The sequence below is a fragment of the Equus caballus genome, chromosome 28 (genome assembly GCF_041296265.1).
Source record: "Equus caballus isolate H_3958 breed thoroughbred chromosome 28, TB-T2T, whole genome shotgun sequence".
NCBI classification, from domain to species: Eukaryota; Metazoa; Chordata; class Mammalia; order Perissodactyla; family Equidae; genus Equus; species Equus caballus.
Genome location: NC_091711.1, coordinates 22,325,719 through 22,339,245, shown reverse-complemented (window position 1 = coordinate 22,339,245; position 13,527 = coordinate 22,325,719). Strand labels below are relative to the sequence as shown.

The following is a 13,527-nucleotide window of genomic DNA, read 5'->3' as shown; positions in this document are numbered from 1 at the left end:
CATCAAAGTTCAGCAAAGCATCATTACATATGTGAGGAAAACCTCCAATATGAAACACCTCTAATAGCCCAAATCAAACCAGGAAAAAAGAAATCAAAGAAAATAAAATTATTGCAGGGAGCAAAAATAACTCACAATACTACAAAGATCTTATAGTTTTTCATCTCATTTTGAATGCAATAAGAGAAGTTAACAGTTACATAAAACAAAAGAATGCTTTAGAAAAGGAACAACCAGAGGACAGATTCCCAAAGTGAATATATGATATATGATATAGAAATGTTAAAGGTCAGGAGAGAAAATTAAGGAAATCTGTCAGAAAGCATAAAAATCTTTTGAGGGGGGAAGTGGAAAAGAAGAGCTAAGAGAATTAGACAGCCTCACCAGGGGGTGCCCTATCTAAGATTCACAAAAAGAGGAAGTAGAAAAAATTGACTGAATACATGGACATCAAGTTCCAAATTGAAAGGACTTGTTGAGTACCTGGTGGGTGAGTCAAATACATCTCTATGTTGTAAAAGTTCAGAAACTTAAGATCAAAAGGAAATCCCAAAAGTTTTCAGAGAGCAAAAAGAAAAGGTCACATTCTGAAAACTGAAAATCACGATTTTATCAAGTTTTTTAATTTCAACTCCAAAAGCAACAAGACAATCGCTTATTCAAATACCTTCAAAATTTGAAAGGAACATTATTTCAGATTAGAATTCTATCCAGTCAAAGTATCAGTTAAGTGGGTGGGCTGAATGAACACATTTTTATACATGTGAGTTCACACACAAAAAAGTATCTCAGATGCACAGGAAGTGATCCAAGGCTGCACTCTGCCAAGACTGTGGAGTTAACCAAGAAAGAACAGAACACAAGATCCAGGAAGTAACAAGGGATCTAGCACAGGAGATGAGTGAAAGAAGTCCAGGACACGACAATCTCAGAGGCTCAGAGAACAAAGGTTGTATTATCCTTAATATACTTTAAAAGATAGTACTTCAGCAGAGACAGTGCGATTTTTGTGTGTTTTAATTTACATCTTAGTAAACTTAGTTAATGCTGAAAGAAACATAATGAAGATTCAGCACGAATTTTTTTAGTGCCTGTTGCAAATAATTGCCTCTTAGGTAAGATACAACTGTGCTTACTTTCATCAAACATAACACCTCTGTGTAGGTTGAAAAGGAGGAATCCTGTAGCCGTCATTAACTATCAGACAACTGAAATGTGCCACAAAAAACCTGAAGATTATAGTCTGCCAGATTTGCAAATCTAGGCTTGCAACAGCATGCAAACTAGATTGAAGTAGGAGAATATAGAATTTCAGGGAAAATACCTCCCAGGAGAAAAAAGTGTACCTAATATGTCTAATTTTACTTCTCAACACTTTTATCACGTCCTAAGTGCTTTAGAAAATTAACTCATTTAATTTTTACAACAGCCCTATGAGGGGGTATTATTGCTATTACTGTTATTATTATCCTCATTATTATTATCCTTAATTTACAGGTGAGGAGACTAAGGCAAAGATAAATAATTGTTCAAGGTCTCACAGTTAGTAAATGGCAGAAATTTACTCAAACCCAAGCAAATCTGGCTTTTAACCAGCACACTCTGTTGCTCCTACTCACTGAGTGCAACAAGTTTTTCAAAGTAATTTTACAGTTCTGTTTGAGATTTTAGAACATATTAGTGAAATAGTTGTATATGTATATAGAGCATACTACATATAGTTACATATATATGATTATAGCAAATAAACGTGGTACAACGAAGGAATTAAAATAATTTTGCAATGATTATTTTAGCAGTAAATAATATTTATACTGCATAATTTAACTTTTTTCACTATGAAATTGTATGCAGACAATATTTACTTAATCAAAGTTGGTGATATTCATGTATTAGGAGTTACTGAAGGGAATCATGGCTTCAGGTGGGATAAGGAGTGGGACTGGGAAAATGTGCTCAATCCTTATCTGACAAGAAAATACTTGACGTTTAAAATTAAGAAGTCAAACAAGAGAATACAAACAAGACTATTAAAGTAAATACTAAAGGAAATCCATGATAAAGTTGAAAGTAATGGCCTCTTGGGAATAGGACTTATGTTGTGTGTGGGGTTGGGGATTGTTATCTTCATTATCAGTTTTGTAGTAGTTTTGACCTTTAAAATGTATCATTACTAATACAGTAATTAATGTTATTATAATAATATTTAATATATTAAATGTATTATTTTGACAAAGTTTTTCAATAATATATGTATATGCTTATGTGTCAGCTATATACTTTAGTGGATTTCTTTTATATTTTTAAATCTTTTGACAGAGTTTAGTCACACAAAGCTAAAATCAATCTATTAAGAGAAAATTATTTCTCCTAGTAAAAGTCCAGTCAACTGTACGAAAACAAAGCTCCTGGGATCACAGAAGTAGTCCAACATTGCTAACATTGATGTGGAGACACACACGCCAACAAAGTTGAAATCCTGCTAGAGTTTCACATCTTTTATACCCTCACACATTGCCTTCTCTTTTAAAATGTCAATGGTCTTCAGGAAAGCCGAGATGCCGACTGTCACACTTTCTGCTGAAAGAAATTTCTGGGCCTCATTCTCCTCATAGGTAAAAGGAAGGAGTTTGAAGAGATGATTTGTGAGTTCTCCTTGAGCTTTAGCTTTTTTCTCTATGAAATTTTCCTACACTCATCTGACATGTTCACCTTCTTCGTCTCATGTAATTCTCAAACACCACTTTGTAGTAGTCACAGCAGATGCAGTCTGGGTAGACATAGGCGTATAGTGGTTAAATAGCCTGTGCGCACTCAAACAACTAGTAAGTTGCAAAAGGAAAACTGTTCTTTCATTTTACTTTATATTATTTTTACCATATATATAAGGCTCTCCAATAGGTTTCTATTTACATAGTTTATCTGATAAAAAAACTCATGGCTATCAAAGAGGTACATCTGCCTTGTGTATTTATTTGTTCATTCACTCAATCAGAAAATATTTACTAAATACCTACTATGTCCAAAGCCCCAAGGGCTTCTAAAATATCAACCTGTCATTAGAGAGACAATGCCAAATCCACATCACTACACCTTAGGCTTCTGCTGTCTCTCTTAGCAGAGTCAGATCAGACTGGGCAGAATCCTTCATTAATTCTTGGAACAGCTGACATGACTCAGACATTCTCACAACCTTCTTAATTTAATTTACTGAACTTGCACTTAAGCAATTCCAACGAAGGGTTTAAGTCCTCGTCCTCCAGGCATCACTCATCAAACGAGGGTAGATTGGATCGTTACAGGAAAAATCAAGATATAGACAGACAGAGATTATACCAACAGTGGAAAACATCCTGTATTTTTAGTCTAGAAACAACGATACCAAATCTAGCAAGCATGGTAGATGTTTATTTTTATTTATATCACGTCTTTCAGGATCCTTCAAATGCGATTGCTATCATATGCTCACAAAATGAGAGGGAAGAGTTAAGAATGATTTCCAGATTTCTGGTTTAGGAGACTGAATAAGATGATGGTGTCACTCGAAAGTATAAAATGATGAGAACAGTTAGAAGTACAGAGAGAGAGTGAATTTCATTTTAGATATATGTCTTTGAGGCATGCAACAGGAAATTTCTACAAAGTAGGTATATACACACACCGGAGTCCAGGTTTTCTTCCAGAGGCTGGGCTGGAGAGACAGACTCAGGAGTCATCATCCCAGAGGAGTGGTTAAAACCTCAGTCTCTCACAGGACCTGTGCATAGAGCGAGAACAACACAGAACACAGGACAGAATCTCAAAGGGCTCTAAAGGTTAAAAGCATTTTTAAAAAAATGTTAGAGGAAACAGAGAGTTTCAGGATATAGACAGAAAGAAGTCAATAGAAAAGGGGGGCAAAAACTAGGAGAGAATCATGTCAGAGAAACTAAGAGAAACATTTAAGAAAAAGGATAGGTCAGAATTGTCAAAAGACAAGTCAAGTGAGCTAAACACTAAAAGACTTCAATAGATTAGTAAATGCGACAATGATTGCTGAGTCTTGTCAGAGCAGTTTTAGGAAGGTGGAGGGATCAGAAGCCATATTTTGGTGGGTGGATCATGGGCGGAATGGCGAACAGAAGATGAAGACTTGAGGTGGCCAGGGTACTGCTCTGATGTTCCCACGATGAACACGTAGCAACATTTGTGTAATAGAATTAAGAAATGACTGAAATAAGTGGCTAAAAAAAGAAAATTAAGAAATAGGAGAGTAGCTGAAGGGAGCCACACAGATTTGAAGATCATCTGTTGTTTATATCCTGAGTGTTTAGAAAAAGAAGAGAAAACAAAAAAATGCAGAAGAGAGAGATCATTGTTGTGAGAAAGCAAACAACACTTGCTTTTTTTCTTAAACTATGATGTGAGTGTCCCTGTAAAGCTACTAAGGGATCATGTCTGAATCAGCTCCTGGTCTATAAAAGCCGGCCAGTGGCGTAGCAGTTAAATTCAGGGTTCCCTGGTTCAGATTCCTGGCGCAGGCCTAGCACTGCTTATCAAGCCATGCTGTGGCAGCCTTCCCACATATAAAATAGAGGAAGATAGGCACAGACATTAGCTCAGGGCCAATCTTCCTCAGCAAAAAAGGGAGGATTGGAGGCAGATGTTAGCTCAGGGCTAATCTTCCTCAAAATAAAACAAAATAAAAATATAAAAGCTCTATTAAACTCAAATGAATTTTCGAGTTGAGAGTGTAAAGACAATATCCAGTGCCCCCTCCTCTTCCCTCTGTTCTATCTTTGGTAATGCTTCTTCTTTTTTTCTTTTTTAACATCATGCCCATCTTCCTCTACTTTATATGTGGGACACCTACCACAGCATGGCGTGCCAAGCAGTGCCATGTCTGCACCCAGGATCTGAACCGGCACAGCCCAGGCCCTAAAGCGGAACATGCGCACTTAACCTCTGCACCACCGGGCCTGCCCCTTGGTAATACTTCTGTGAGCACTGTTCAACGAGTCATATCAATTAAACTTCTTGATCCCAGAATAAGACAGATTTTGAAAAACAAAATGATTACAATCAATCAACAGAATAATGTCTGAAAGTGAGATTATTTTTACATCTTTACTCAAAAGGCACAATAATTACTTTTTCAAATATAAGACAGAAGACACATTATCTTAGACTTATATGTTAAAGTAAAAAAATTAGCAGTGCAACAGAATGCCTTGCAATGGACTAAATGCAAAACATCTGTTATAATGAGAAAAAAAATCTCATTTTAATAATTACTTGGAATAAAGCTCCCAGTCAAAAATAGAGAAACAAAATCAATTTTGTTAAAAAAAAGCGTAACACCATATTTAGTGCCAACATAAGGTATAGCTTCCCAGATTTCATTTTTAAATTCTTCAAATATATTTTTCAATCTCTTTTCCCCTTAATCAAATACATTATATCTAAATAGAATTCTGGCATCTGTTTTATATGAGAAATGAACTAAATATTTCCCTATAAACAGAGGACATTGACCTTTATTTCTTTGTATTCAATTTTTTAAAAACAGATCATCTGGAGTAAAACACTTTAAAATCCTTTTTTTTATATACTTGAAATCAAAACCACCTTCAGCTTCCTTCTGGTAGATGAGTTTTAGGTATCAGTACATTAGAACATTTTTGGAACTGTGAATTCAGAGTGAAAATTGCCCTGAATTTTTGCTATAGGTTTTTGAGATTAAGTCAATTTCCTGTGTTGGGCTGCCTAGGTACTGAGATGCTGTGGTTGTTGGAGGAGTTAAAGTTGGCACCACAGATGCATTTATATTAGGGTGGATTCATAAAAATACGACAGTGGAGCCTGGGACAATCCATTACTGTGATTGAGCAGGGACCAATAGAAAGGGAGGAAGAAGATCCAAGAAGATTGAGGTAAGCGGTCTTCTGAAGCCCTGTCAAAGTGGAAACAATAGATCAAAAGGTGCTCATGGTGACTGGGCAGAGTAGGTTTTATTTTTTCTCATACACAGGAGGCTTGACAGCATAATCGCATTAGTCAAACTGTTTTTTTTTTTTTTTCTTAACCGATTTTTAGCAAACTTCAGATCCAGATACAGGACTCAACGGTATATTCCTGGACAGCAAGGTAAACTATTTTGCACTTTTAAAAACTCTTAAAGTTAAGATTGCAAAGTTCTGATTCATCAGAGGCAGGGTTACAGCTTCAATAGCTAAAGCAAAGCCCTATTCTGAAAAAAAGAATGTTTTAACGTGTCTCAATTGGAAGGTGACCAGAGCAGAATTCTGCAATCGTAGGAAATTTGACAGCTTGCGGAAACAGCTCTGCACTTGTCATTTCCCTCAATTTAGCGGCACAATTGAAAGATCAGCATTTCATAAATGACACTAATTTGATCATTTTCTAAGGGATCAGTAAAATTTATTCCGTCTTTATTATCAAGTGGTTGAACTAAATGTACATTGATCAGAAAGCTGCTGTTATATATATGTATTTTCTTTCCTGTTAGAATAGTTCATTGTACCTGTAACCTTGTTGATTCAATGGGGAGGGTTTATGTCTTATACGTATCGTGTATCAGCAAGTTTAACCTGTTCTTTCTTAGCAGCCATACTGAAAATATGGAGCTCTACTTGTATCCTAAACATGTTGCTTCTTATCAACCATAGAAATGCCATAGTTGAATATATTACCTACCTAATTGTGATACATACTTATATAGAGAGAGAGAGTTTATAATCTAAATTTCTTGGCTGAATAACTTTATTGTGTACCTATAATATTAGAAGTCTTTCCCTATATCCCCAAATAAAACTTACCTGAGAAGCTGAGCAACAGAGAAAGAGATTAATCACACACTTTTCTTCAGATCTTAGAACCTTCCTTCACAACAAACTGCTAAAATGTTCTTTGATCTCTCTGTTTCTTTGGCTCTAGGGCCAAAGAGCCTGGGAAATCTCATCCAGATGGTTTGCTCATTTAGGAGTAAAAGTAAAAGCATATGCCTACTTCTTAGGAACAACACAGACTCTCCGTTTGAGTTATTAAAAGATCACTTTTTTGTACTCTTGCATTCAACTCTGAGTTTCAGTAAACGTCCTTGCATTAAATTGCTTGAAATGGAAAAGCACTTAGAGCTCCTAAAATTTGCTTTCCATTTCTCAGTTTTCATTGTGATTGGGTTAAAACCAGAAAGCTACACGTTGGTGAGTCAGTTTCAGTGTTTGCAAAATGCTTTGCTATAGAGATTACTAAATAGATGTGTATTAACTGATATCTATGAATAAAATTTTAACGTTTTTACCTTCCTTCCAAAGAAGTAATGTTTACTAACCATTTTGGTGCATACAATTATCTAAAGGTCAAGATCTCCAAACATTTAACAGTTGTATCCTTTATTCTAGGTACTATAATGGCAACCACAATCTGTTTCATCATCTGGGTATTATTCATAACAGATACTGCATGGACTCGAAGTGTGAGACAGGTCTATGAGGTAAATGAGCCAGAGGATTGGACTATGCATGACTTCGATTGTCCCAGAGAGTGTTTCTGCCCACCCAGTTTCCCTACTGCTTTATACTGTGAAAATCGAGGTCTCAAAGAAATCCCTGCTATTCCTTCAAGGATCTGGTATCTTTATCTTGAGAACAACCTGATAGAAACCATTCCTGAGAAGCCATTCGAGAATGCCACCCAGCTGAGATGGATAAATTTAAACAAGAACAAAATCACCAACTATGGAATTGAAAAAGGAGCCCTGAGCCAACTAAAGAAGCTGCTTTTCTTATTTCTGGAAGATAATGAGCTAGAGGAGGTACCTTCTCCATTGCCAAGAAGTTTAGAACAATTACAATTAGCTAGAAACAAGGTGTCCAGAATTCCTCAAGGGACCTTCAGCAATCTAGAGAATCTGACCCTTCTTGACCTGCAGCACAATAAATTATTAGACAATGCCTTTCAAAGAGACACCTTTAAGGGACTCAAGAACCTCATGCAGCTAAATATGGCCAAAAATGCCCTGAGGAACATGCCACCAAGATTACCAGCCAATACAATGCAACTATATTTAGACAACAATTCTATTGAAGGAATACCAGAGAATTATTTTAATGTGATTCCTAAAGTGGCCTTCCTGAGGCTAAACCACAACAAATTATCAGATGCAGGCCTCCCTTCAAGTGGTTTTAATGTGTCATCAATTCTAGATCTTCAACTGTCGCACAATCAACTCACAAAGGTTCCCCGAATCAGTGCTCATCTGCAGCATCTTCACCTTGATCATAACAAAATTAAAAGTAAGTAACCATCAGCGTGTGTCTTTAACTAAAATGCGCATGGGCATTAAATTTACCCTATCTCTTCTTTGAAAGTAGCAATGGTGTTGGTTTTTTACCCCCAACTAATGTGCCCTTAGATATGTTTTAGTTTATTTTCGATTTTCAGCATTGTTTTGTCTATTCACAGATAGTGTTAATGAACCAAAAAGTTCAAATTGTCACTTGCTGATTAAAAAGTGGACTTTAATAATCTGCAGAAGGCTATTTCCTATTGGAGAAATTAAATGTCTCTATTTCCTTTTACTCCAAGGATATTCCAATATTTCTGAGTCACTAGGTAGATTTATTTAACAAAGTGTACCAGGTACAAACAACCTCATGAATAGTAATAGAAGGAATATGATTTAGGAGGTATCAGGAAGGCACCTCTGTCCTAAAAACTGTAGGACAGCTCATGCCCAAGACCAGCCTCATTGGAGTCTCTGCTTTAGATCAGTGGGTTTCTCCAACTTCGGAGTGCATAGATTGATGACACCACCCCAGAGTTTCTGACTGAGTAGGACTGGATGGGGCCTGAGACTTTTCATTTCTAACAAGTTCCCAGGTGATGCTGAGACTGCTGCTCTGGGGACCATGCATTTGGGAACCAATACTGTAGTTTCAGGCTTTGCTCAATTGAAATGGAAACAAATGCCCCTGGAGGTTGGCATCTCCTTAGGACTAATGGCAATCAACAAGGTAGAATACCTGCTCCATTTGGAAACTAACTTTGATAAGGGAGAGACAGATGAGTGCAAAGTGCATTGGAGGCAGAGGTACCAGCAAGAAAATTAGTGGGTACAGAAAGAAGAGGCTGGAGACATTCAAAGCAAACTTGGTATCTTCACAACTGAGACCAGGCTGAACCTAGTGTAGAAGTGGACAATATCTTGGTCCAGCCACAGGGGTATTGCTACCAGCCTGGCATCTATCCATGCATCCTTGACACCAGCACAAGCCCTTTAGGAGTATAATCTTGAGGATACTCCTCCTGAATAACCCTATAAAATACATTCCTAAAGTGAGAATCAGTCAGATGGTTTGTAGGAAAATAACACACATAATTGTCAGAAGGTTGTGCTGCCCAGTTATTACTCACTAAAGTTTCATTTAAGCAAATAATCACATAAACATCCTGTTTATAACAATAGCCTATTTTCCCACTGAGTACTCTTCAGTTATTCAAGGTACTTTTTGGTTTTTCTAACAGCCTACTTGAGCATAAAGTCCAAGAACTAACAAGGAGGCTGCTGCCACAGCAATTATTTTTCCATGGTGATGAGACATCTTGTTTAATCCTGTTGTCAAAAGCAAAAGATGCAGCAGGAAAAAAATGATAATAGCTGAATCTGTTTCACTGAAACAAATAGGACAACAAACAATATTGACCCAAACATATGCAATATTTTTCCTGATGAAAGTTCTGTGCTTTAACAGGTACATTCCTTATCTGGGAACAAAAGCCTCATGGACATTTGATGTGGGAAGTTAATTTAAAGGAATTCCACATAGATCCCTGTTTGAGAATTAGGGATTCCCCTGAGAATTTGAGAATAAGTGTGTTTAAGAGTGAGGTAGCAAAATTCAAAACACATTTGGGCACATATGCTGGACACTTAAATTCTGATACAAGGTACACAATAAAACTATTCTTCCTCTACTCACATTTTAGAGTTTTCAAAGTGTTTCCTCATATATTTCTATTTTTTAATTGTTTTTATATCTTAGTGTGCATCAGAGTCACCTGGAAGGCTTGTAAAACACAGGATGCTGGGACCTACTTCCAGAGTTCTGACACAGCAGGTCCAGGGTGAGCCTAATAATTTAGTTCCCAGCTAGTATTGATGCTGCCGGTCAAGGGACCACACTTTGAGAACCACTAATTAATCCTCACAAGCACCTTGTGTGCTATTATTAGGGATTTCTGAAGGAAGAGAAACTGAGGCTCAAGTAGGTGAGGATATTTGCCTGAGGACAAAGAGTAAATGTAATAGCCCAGACCTCAGCCCAGCCATTCTCATTTTAAATGTTTTTTTTCCCACTCAGAAAGTATAATCATAGCACATTATTCTTCAATCCCCACAATGCAAGACTTTAGAAAACATTTTATCAGTAGAGGTATGCTAAGATAATAATATTAGAATAATTTTAATAGCAACAACATCAACAAAGAAAGATTGATTTGTTTGGTTCTTAATGTAGATACCAAGCACGGTCATTTCTATATTCCAAAAATATAAATGTAAAATAAAAATTTTCCTGGCTAGAATTATTGGCTCACCATTATATCACACTGTGTTATAATAACCGTTAAAATACTTAGTTCTTCTGGCCACATAATCTATTCTACTTGTTAATAAAGTGGTCTCCAAAAAACATACATTTTATATGAAGAGTTCTCAGAACTTACTGGACTGTGAACTTTTCTTATGAAAAATGATGGAAATATTTATTTCTTCTGAACAACTTAAGGGACTTTACATTTGGCAAAAATGCTATCTATTCAAATAAGTCGCTGCTTGGTGCTCTTTAAGAAACACCAGAGTTAATTCGTGAAAATATAATTAAATAGAACACTTGTTTCTCATATTTCATTTATTGAGACATGCATTGATTATGGGGCATGAGGGTGATAAGAATAATGAGATAGCACATCGAAAGGGAAATGACCTCTCCAGTAGACATGGGACCCAGTAGGAAAAGGACCAGGCTGGGACTCAGTCTGCCACTTGCCTGTTGAAATACCTTGTGTGCATTGCCTTACCTCTCTGGACCACTATTCCTGTAATGCTCAGGTTGAGAGAAAAAGAGGGTGTATGATGATAAAGTGATAATATATGTGGAGAAAAATAACTTGATGAGAACAAAACTGCTATATAAATATGAATTATTATTTTTAGCTGGTAGAATTCACAAAATGGCATAAGATCAGAGCAAAGCAACTTCTCAGTAAGCACAAAATCCTTCAATACAACATAAATCCGTATGCATCAATAGGACACAAAGGAAGGCCATTGCCAAAGTTAGGTGGGTCTTATCTTCTAAGGAAAGATCTCTTGCTCAAAACATCTTCAAAATGAGATTTAAAGGCAATATACAGATTCATGGTTGAGATCAGCTAATACACATCTTTCTTTGAGTTTTGCTAGTTTAACAGGCCTTCTCTCCTGAATGCTCCTAAATCTCAGTATAGTCATGCATGCCAAGGGCTCTCATCCAAGGCAGGTGCATGATTTCTCACATCCTAACCATGTGAAAAGGCTGATGGGATGTTTCCTGGCTTGAATACTTTGTAATTCAATTCTTGGCAAATGTTTCCTTTCCAATTAAACACACTCATGGATGGAGATTCCAGGTTGTTTTCTAACTATTATATATGCAAACTTATGTTAAATGTACTTTTTAAAAAACTATCATCATACACTATTAATGTGAAATTTGCATTTTAAGGTAATTTTCAAGCACTTTCTCTAGTGATAGACTGAGTTTCCACCTACACATCCATCTATCCATCCACCTACCCATTCTTTCAGTACCAGATCTGAACTGCTGTCTCCACCTCTAATACCCTAAATACTACCTGTCTCACCCTATAGTAATCTAAGCATGGCTTATCTCACCGGCAAGCTTAGAAGACAAGTGATATCTCTTATTCACCTTTGTTTCCACCACAGCTTTTAGTGATACGTCCTTTCTAGTGCTCTGTTCTAAATATCACTGAATTTGGAGTGAGATAACTATACACATGCTGCACATATCTTCAGGGTTACTCTTATAAAACAGATATTCACGATCCCCAACTTATACAAAAATAGTTCATGTCTCTGCCACTTTCATAGATCAGGCCACTAGGCCCTCCATTGGACCATTGCAATACTTCTTGGTCTTCCCATGCCTAGTGTCTTGTGTTCCAATTCATTCATTCATGCTTTCTTTGTCTCCGTAGATGTGAATGTCTCCGTAATATGTCCTACCACTACTACACTGCCTGCAGAGCAAGACATCTTCAGTTATGGACCTCATCTTCGCTATCTCCGTCTGGATGGAAATGAAATCAAACCACCAATCCCAATGGATTTAATGACCTGCTTCAGGCTCCTTCAGGCTGTCGTTATTTAAACACATCTTCAACAATCTAAAATTGGTTTAATGAGCTAATATTTCAGACATGAAATTTGGTTACCATTCATAAGTTTAAGTCAAAAACCACATTTCCAATTGTTCTTGGTCATCACTTTCATTTGTGCAGCTTAGTTTTTCTATCCAAAGATGCTTCCGCCAGTTATATGTAGCATAGCCTGCTTTTCTTTAATTAATAAAACAGACACAGAGTTAAGATAGTTTATCAACTCAAAGATAGTTTTTTTGGTCTCTTTCACAGCTTACTAATACCAAATAAAGGAACTACATTGTTATGCGATAGAAAACACGTATTTGTTTATGTTCAAAATTACTTATGCATATACTATATTTACAGTATAAATACAGTAATCTAATAGGAGGCAGTAAGATCTGAAGAAAATGAAAAAATGAGATATTTCTTTACCATAATTATAAAGAAATTATTAAATTCAGATTGCTAAGTAGCTTTTGTAGGTATAAGTTTGCTATTTAGTTCAAGAACGGATATGAAATGCATCAAATACTTTATAACAATAGAGTTCTAGTCATTTAATACCAAATAACAGAGCAACAGTCAGTTTTAGATCATTACTATTTCCTACAGCTGCTGTTCCTAGATATAGTGCAATGTACTCTAGCAACTAAACATCTTAAGTTTCACATTTATTATAACATATTTCTAACAGAATCTTAGTGTTTTAACACTTGAAATACACTTGAATTGCAAATTATTCAGCTCTCATATTTGCCAATGTTTTTTGGATTTTTTAAATAAAAAGAGTGAATGCTTTCTAATAAAACAGAAGTAAAATATTTATTTCTGATGCATTATTCGCAAGTTTCGTTAATAACATATTTTAATAAAAAGTGTTATTGTAACAGTTATTTCCATTTTTCTGACTTGAATATATGCACATATGTTTTCCCCTTACCTTATTTTTCCTTTCTTTCCAGTAAATATAAGAAAAAAATTATACTCTAATCAATTAACATAATACACCTGTTTCTCATGAGTTAGAAAGATAACCCAGGATTTCATTAAGTAACGAAGTGTGGTTTACTTTAGACTTCTGATTTTGTAAGACAT

General features: G+C 36.0%; 1 protein-coding gene across 4 annotated transcripts; it reads left to right on the top strand.

Annotated features, from left to right (window-relative positions):
* Positions 1-784: 784 nt before the first annotated feature.
* Positions 785-13,257, top strand: KERA (keratocan). Of its 4 annotated transcripts, none has more exons than XM_001492740.5 (4): positions 785-949; positions 6,076-6,126; positions 7,404-8,297; positions 12,265-13,257. In XM_001492740.5, exons 1-4 carry the CDS (start codon positions 898-900, stop codon positions 12,435-12,437), a joined length of 1,170 nt encoding a protein of 389 aa, XP_001492790.3. In that variant the 5' UTR covers positions 785-897; the 3' UTR covers positions 12,438-13,257. The 4 variants fall into 4 exon arrangements, with proteins under 4 accessions (XP_001492790.3, XP_023487130.1, XP_014592227.1 ...); XM_023631362.2 differs by having other exon boundaries at positions 791-1,115; XM_014736741.3 differs by lacking the exon at positions 785-949 and adding an exon at positions 5,571-5,912.
* The last annotated feature ends 270 nt before the right edge of the window (positions 13,258-13,527 follow it).

What these genes read in the sequence shown, in the direction of transcription:
- KERA (XM_001492740.5), top strand. Translation starts at nt 898, where the DNA reads ATGAGTGAAAGAAGTCCAGGACACGACAATCTCAGAGGCTCAGAGAAC. An exon ending in CAGAGGCTCAGAGAACAAAG is followed by an intron (nt 950 to 6,075) that starts GTTGTATTATCC and finishes ACCGATTTTTAG; the next exon opens with CAAACTTCAGATCCAGATAC. An exon ending in TGATCATAACAAAATTAAAA is followed by an intron (nt 8,298 to 12,264) that starts GTAAGTAACCAT and finishes TTGTCTCCGTAG; the next exon opens with ATGTGAATGTCTCCGTAATA.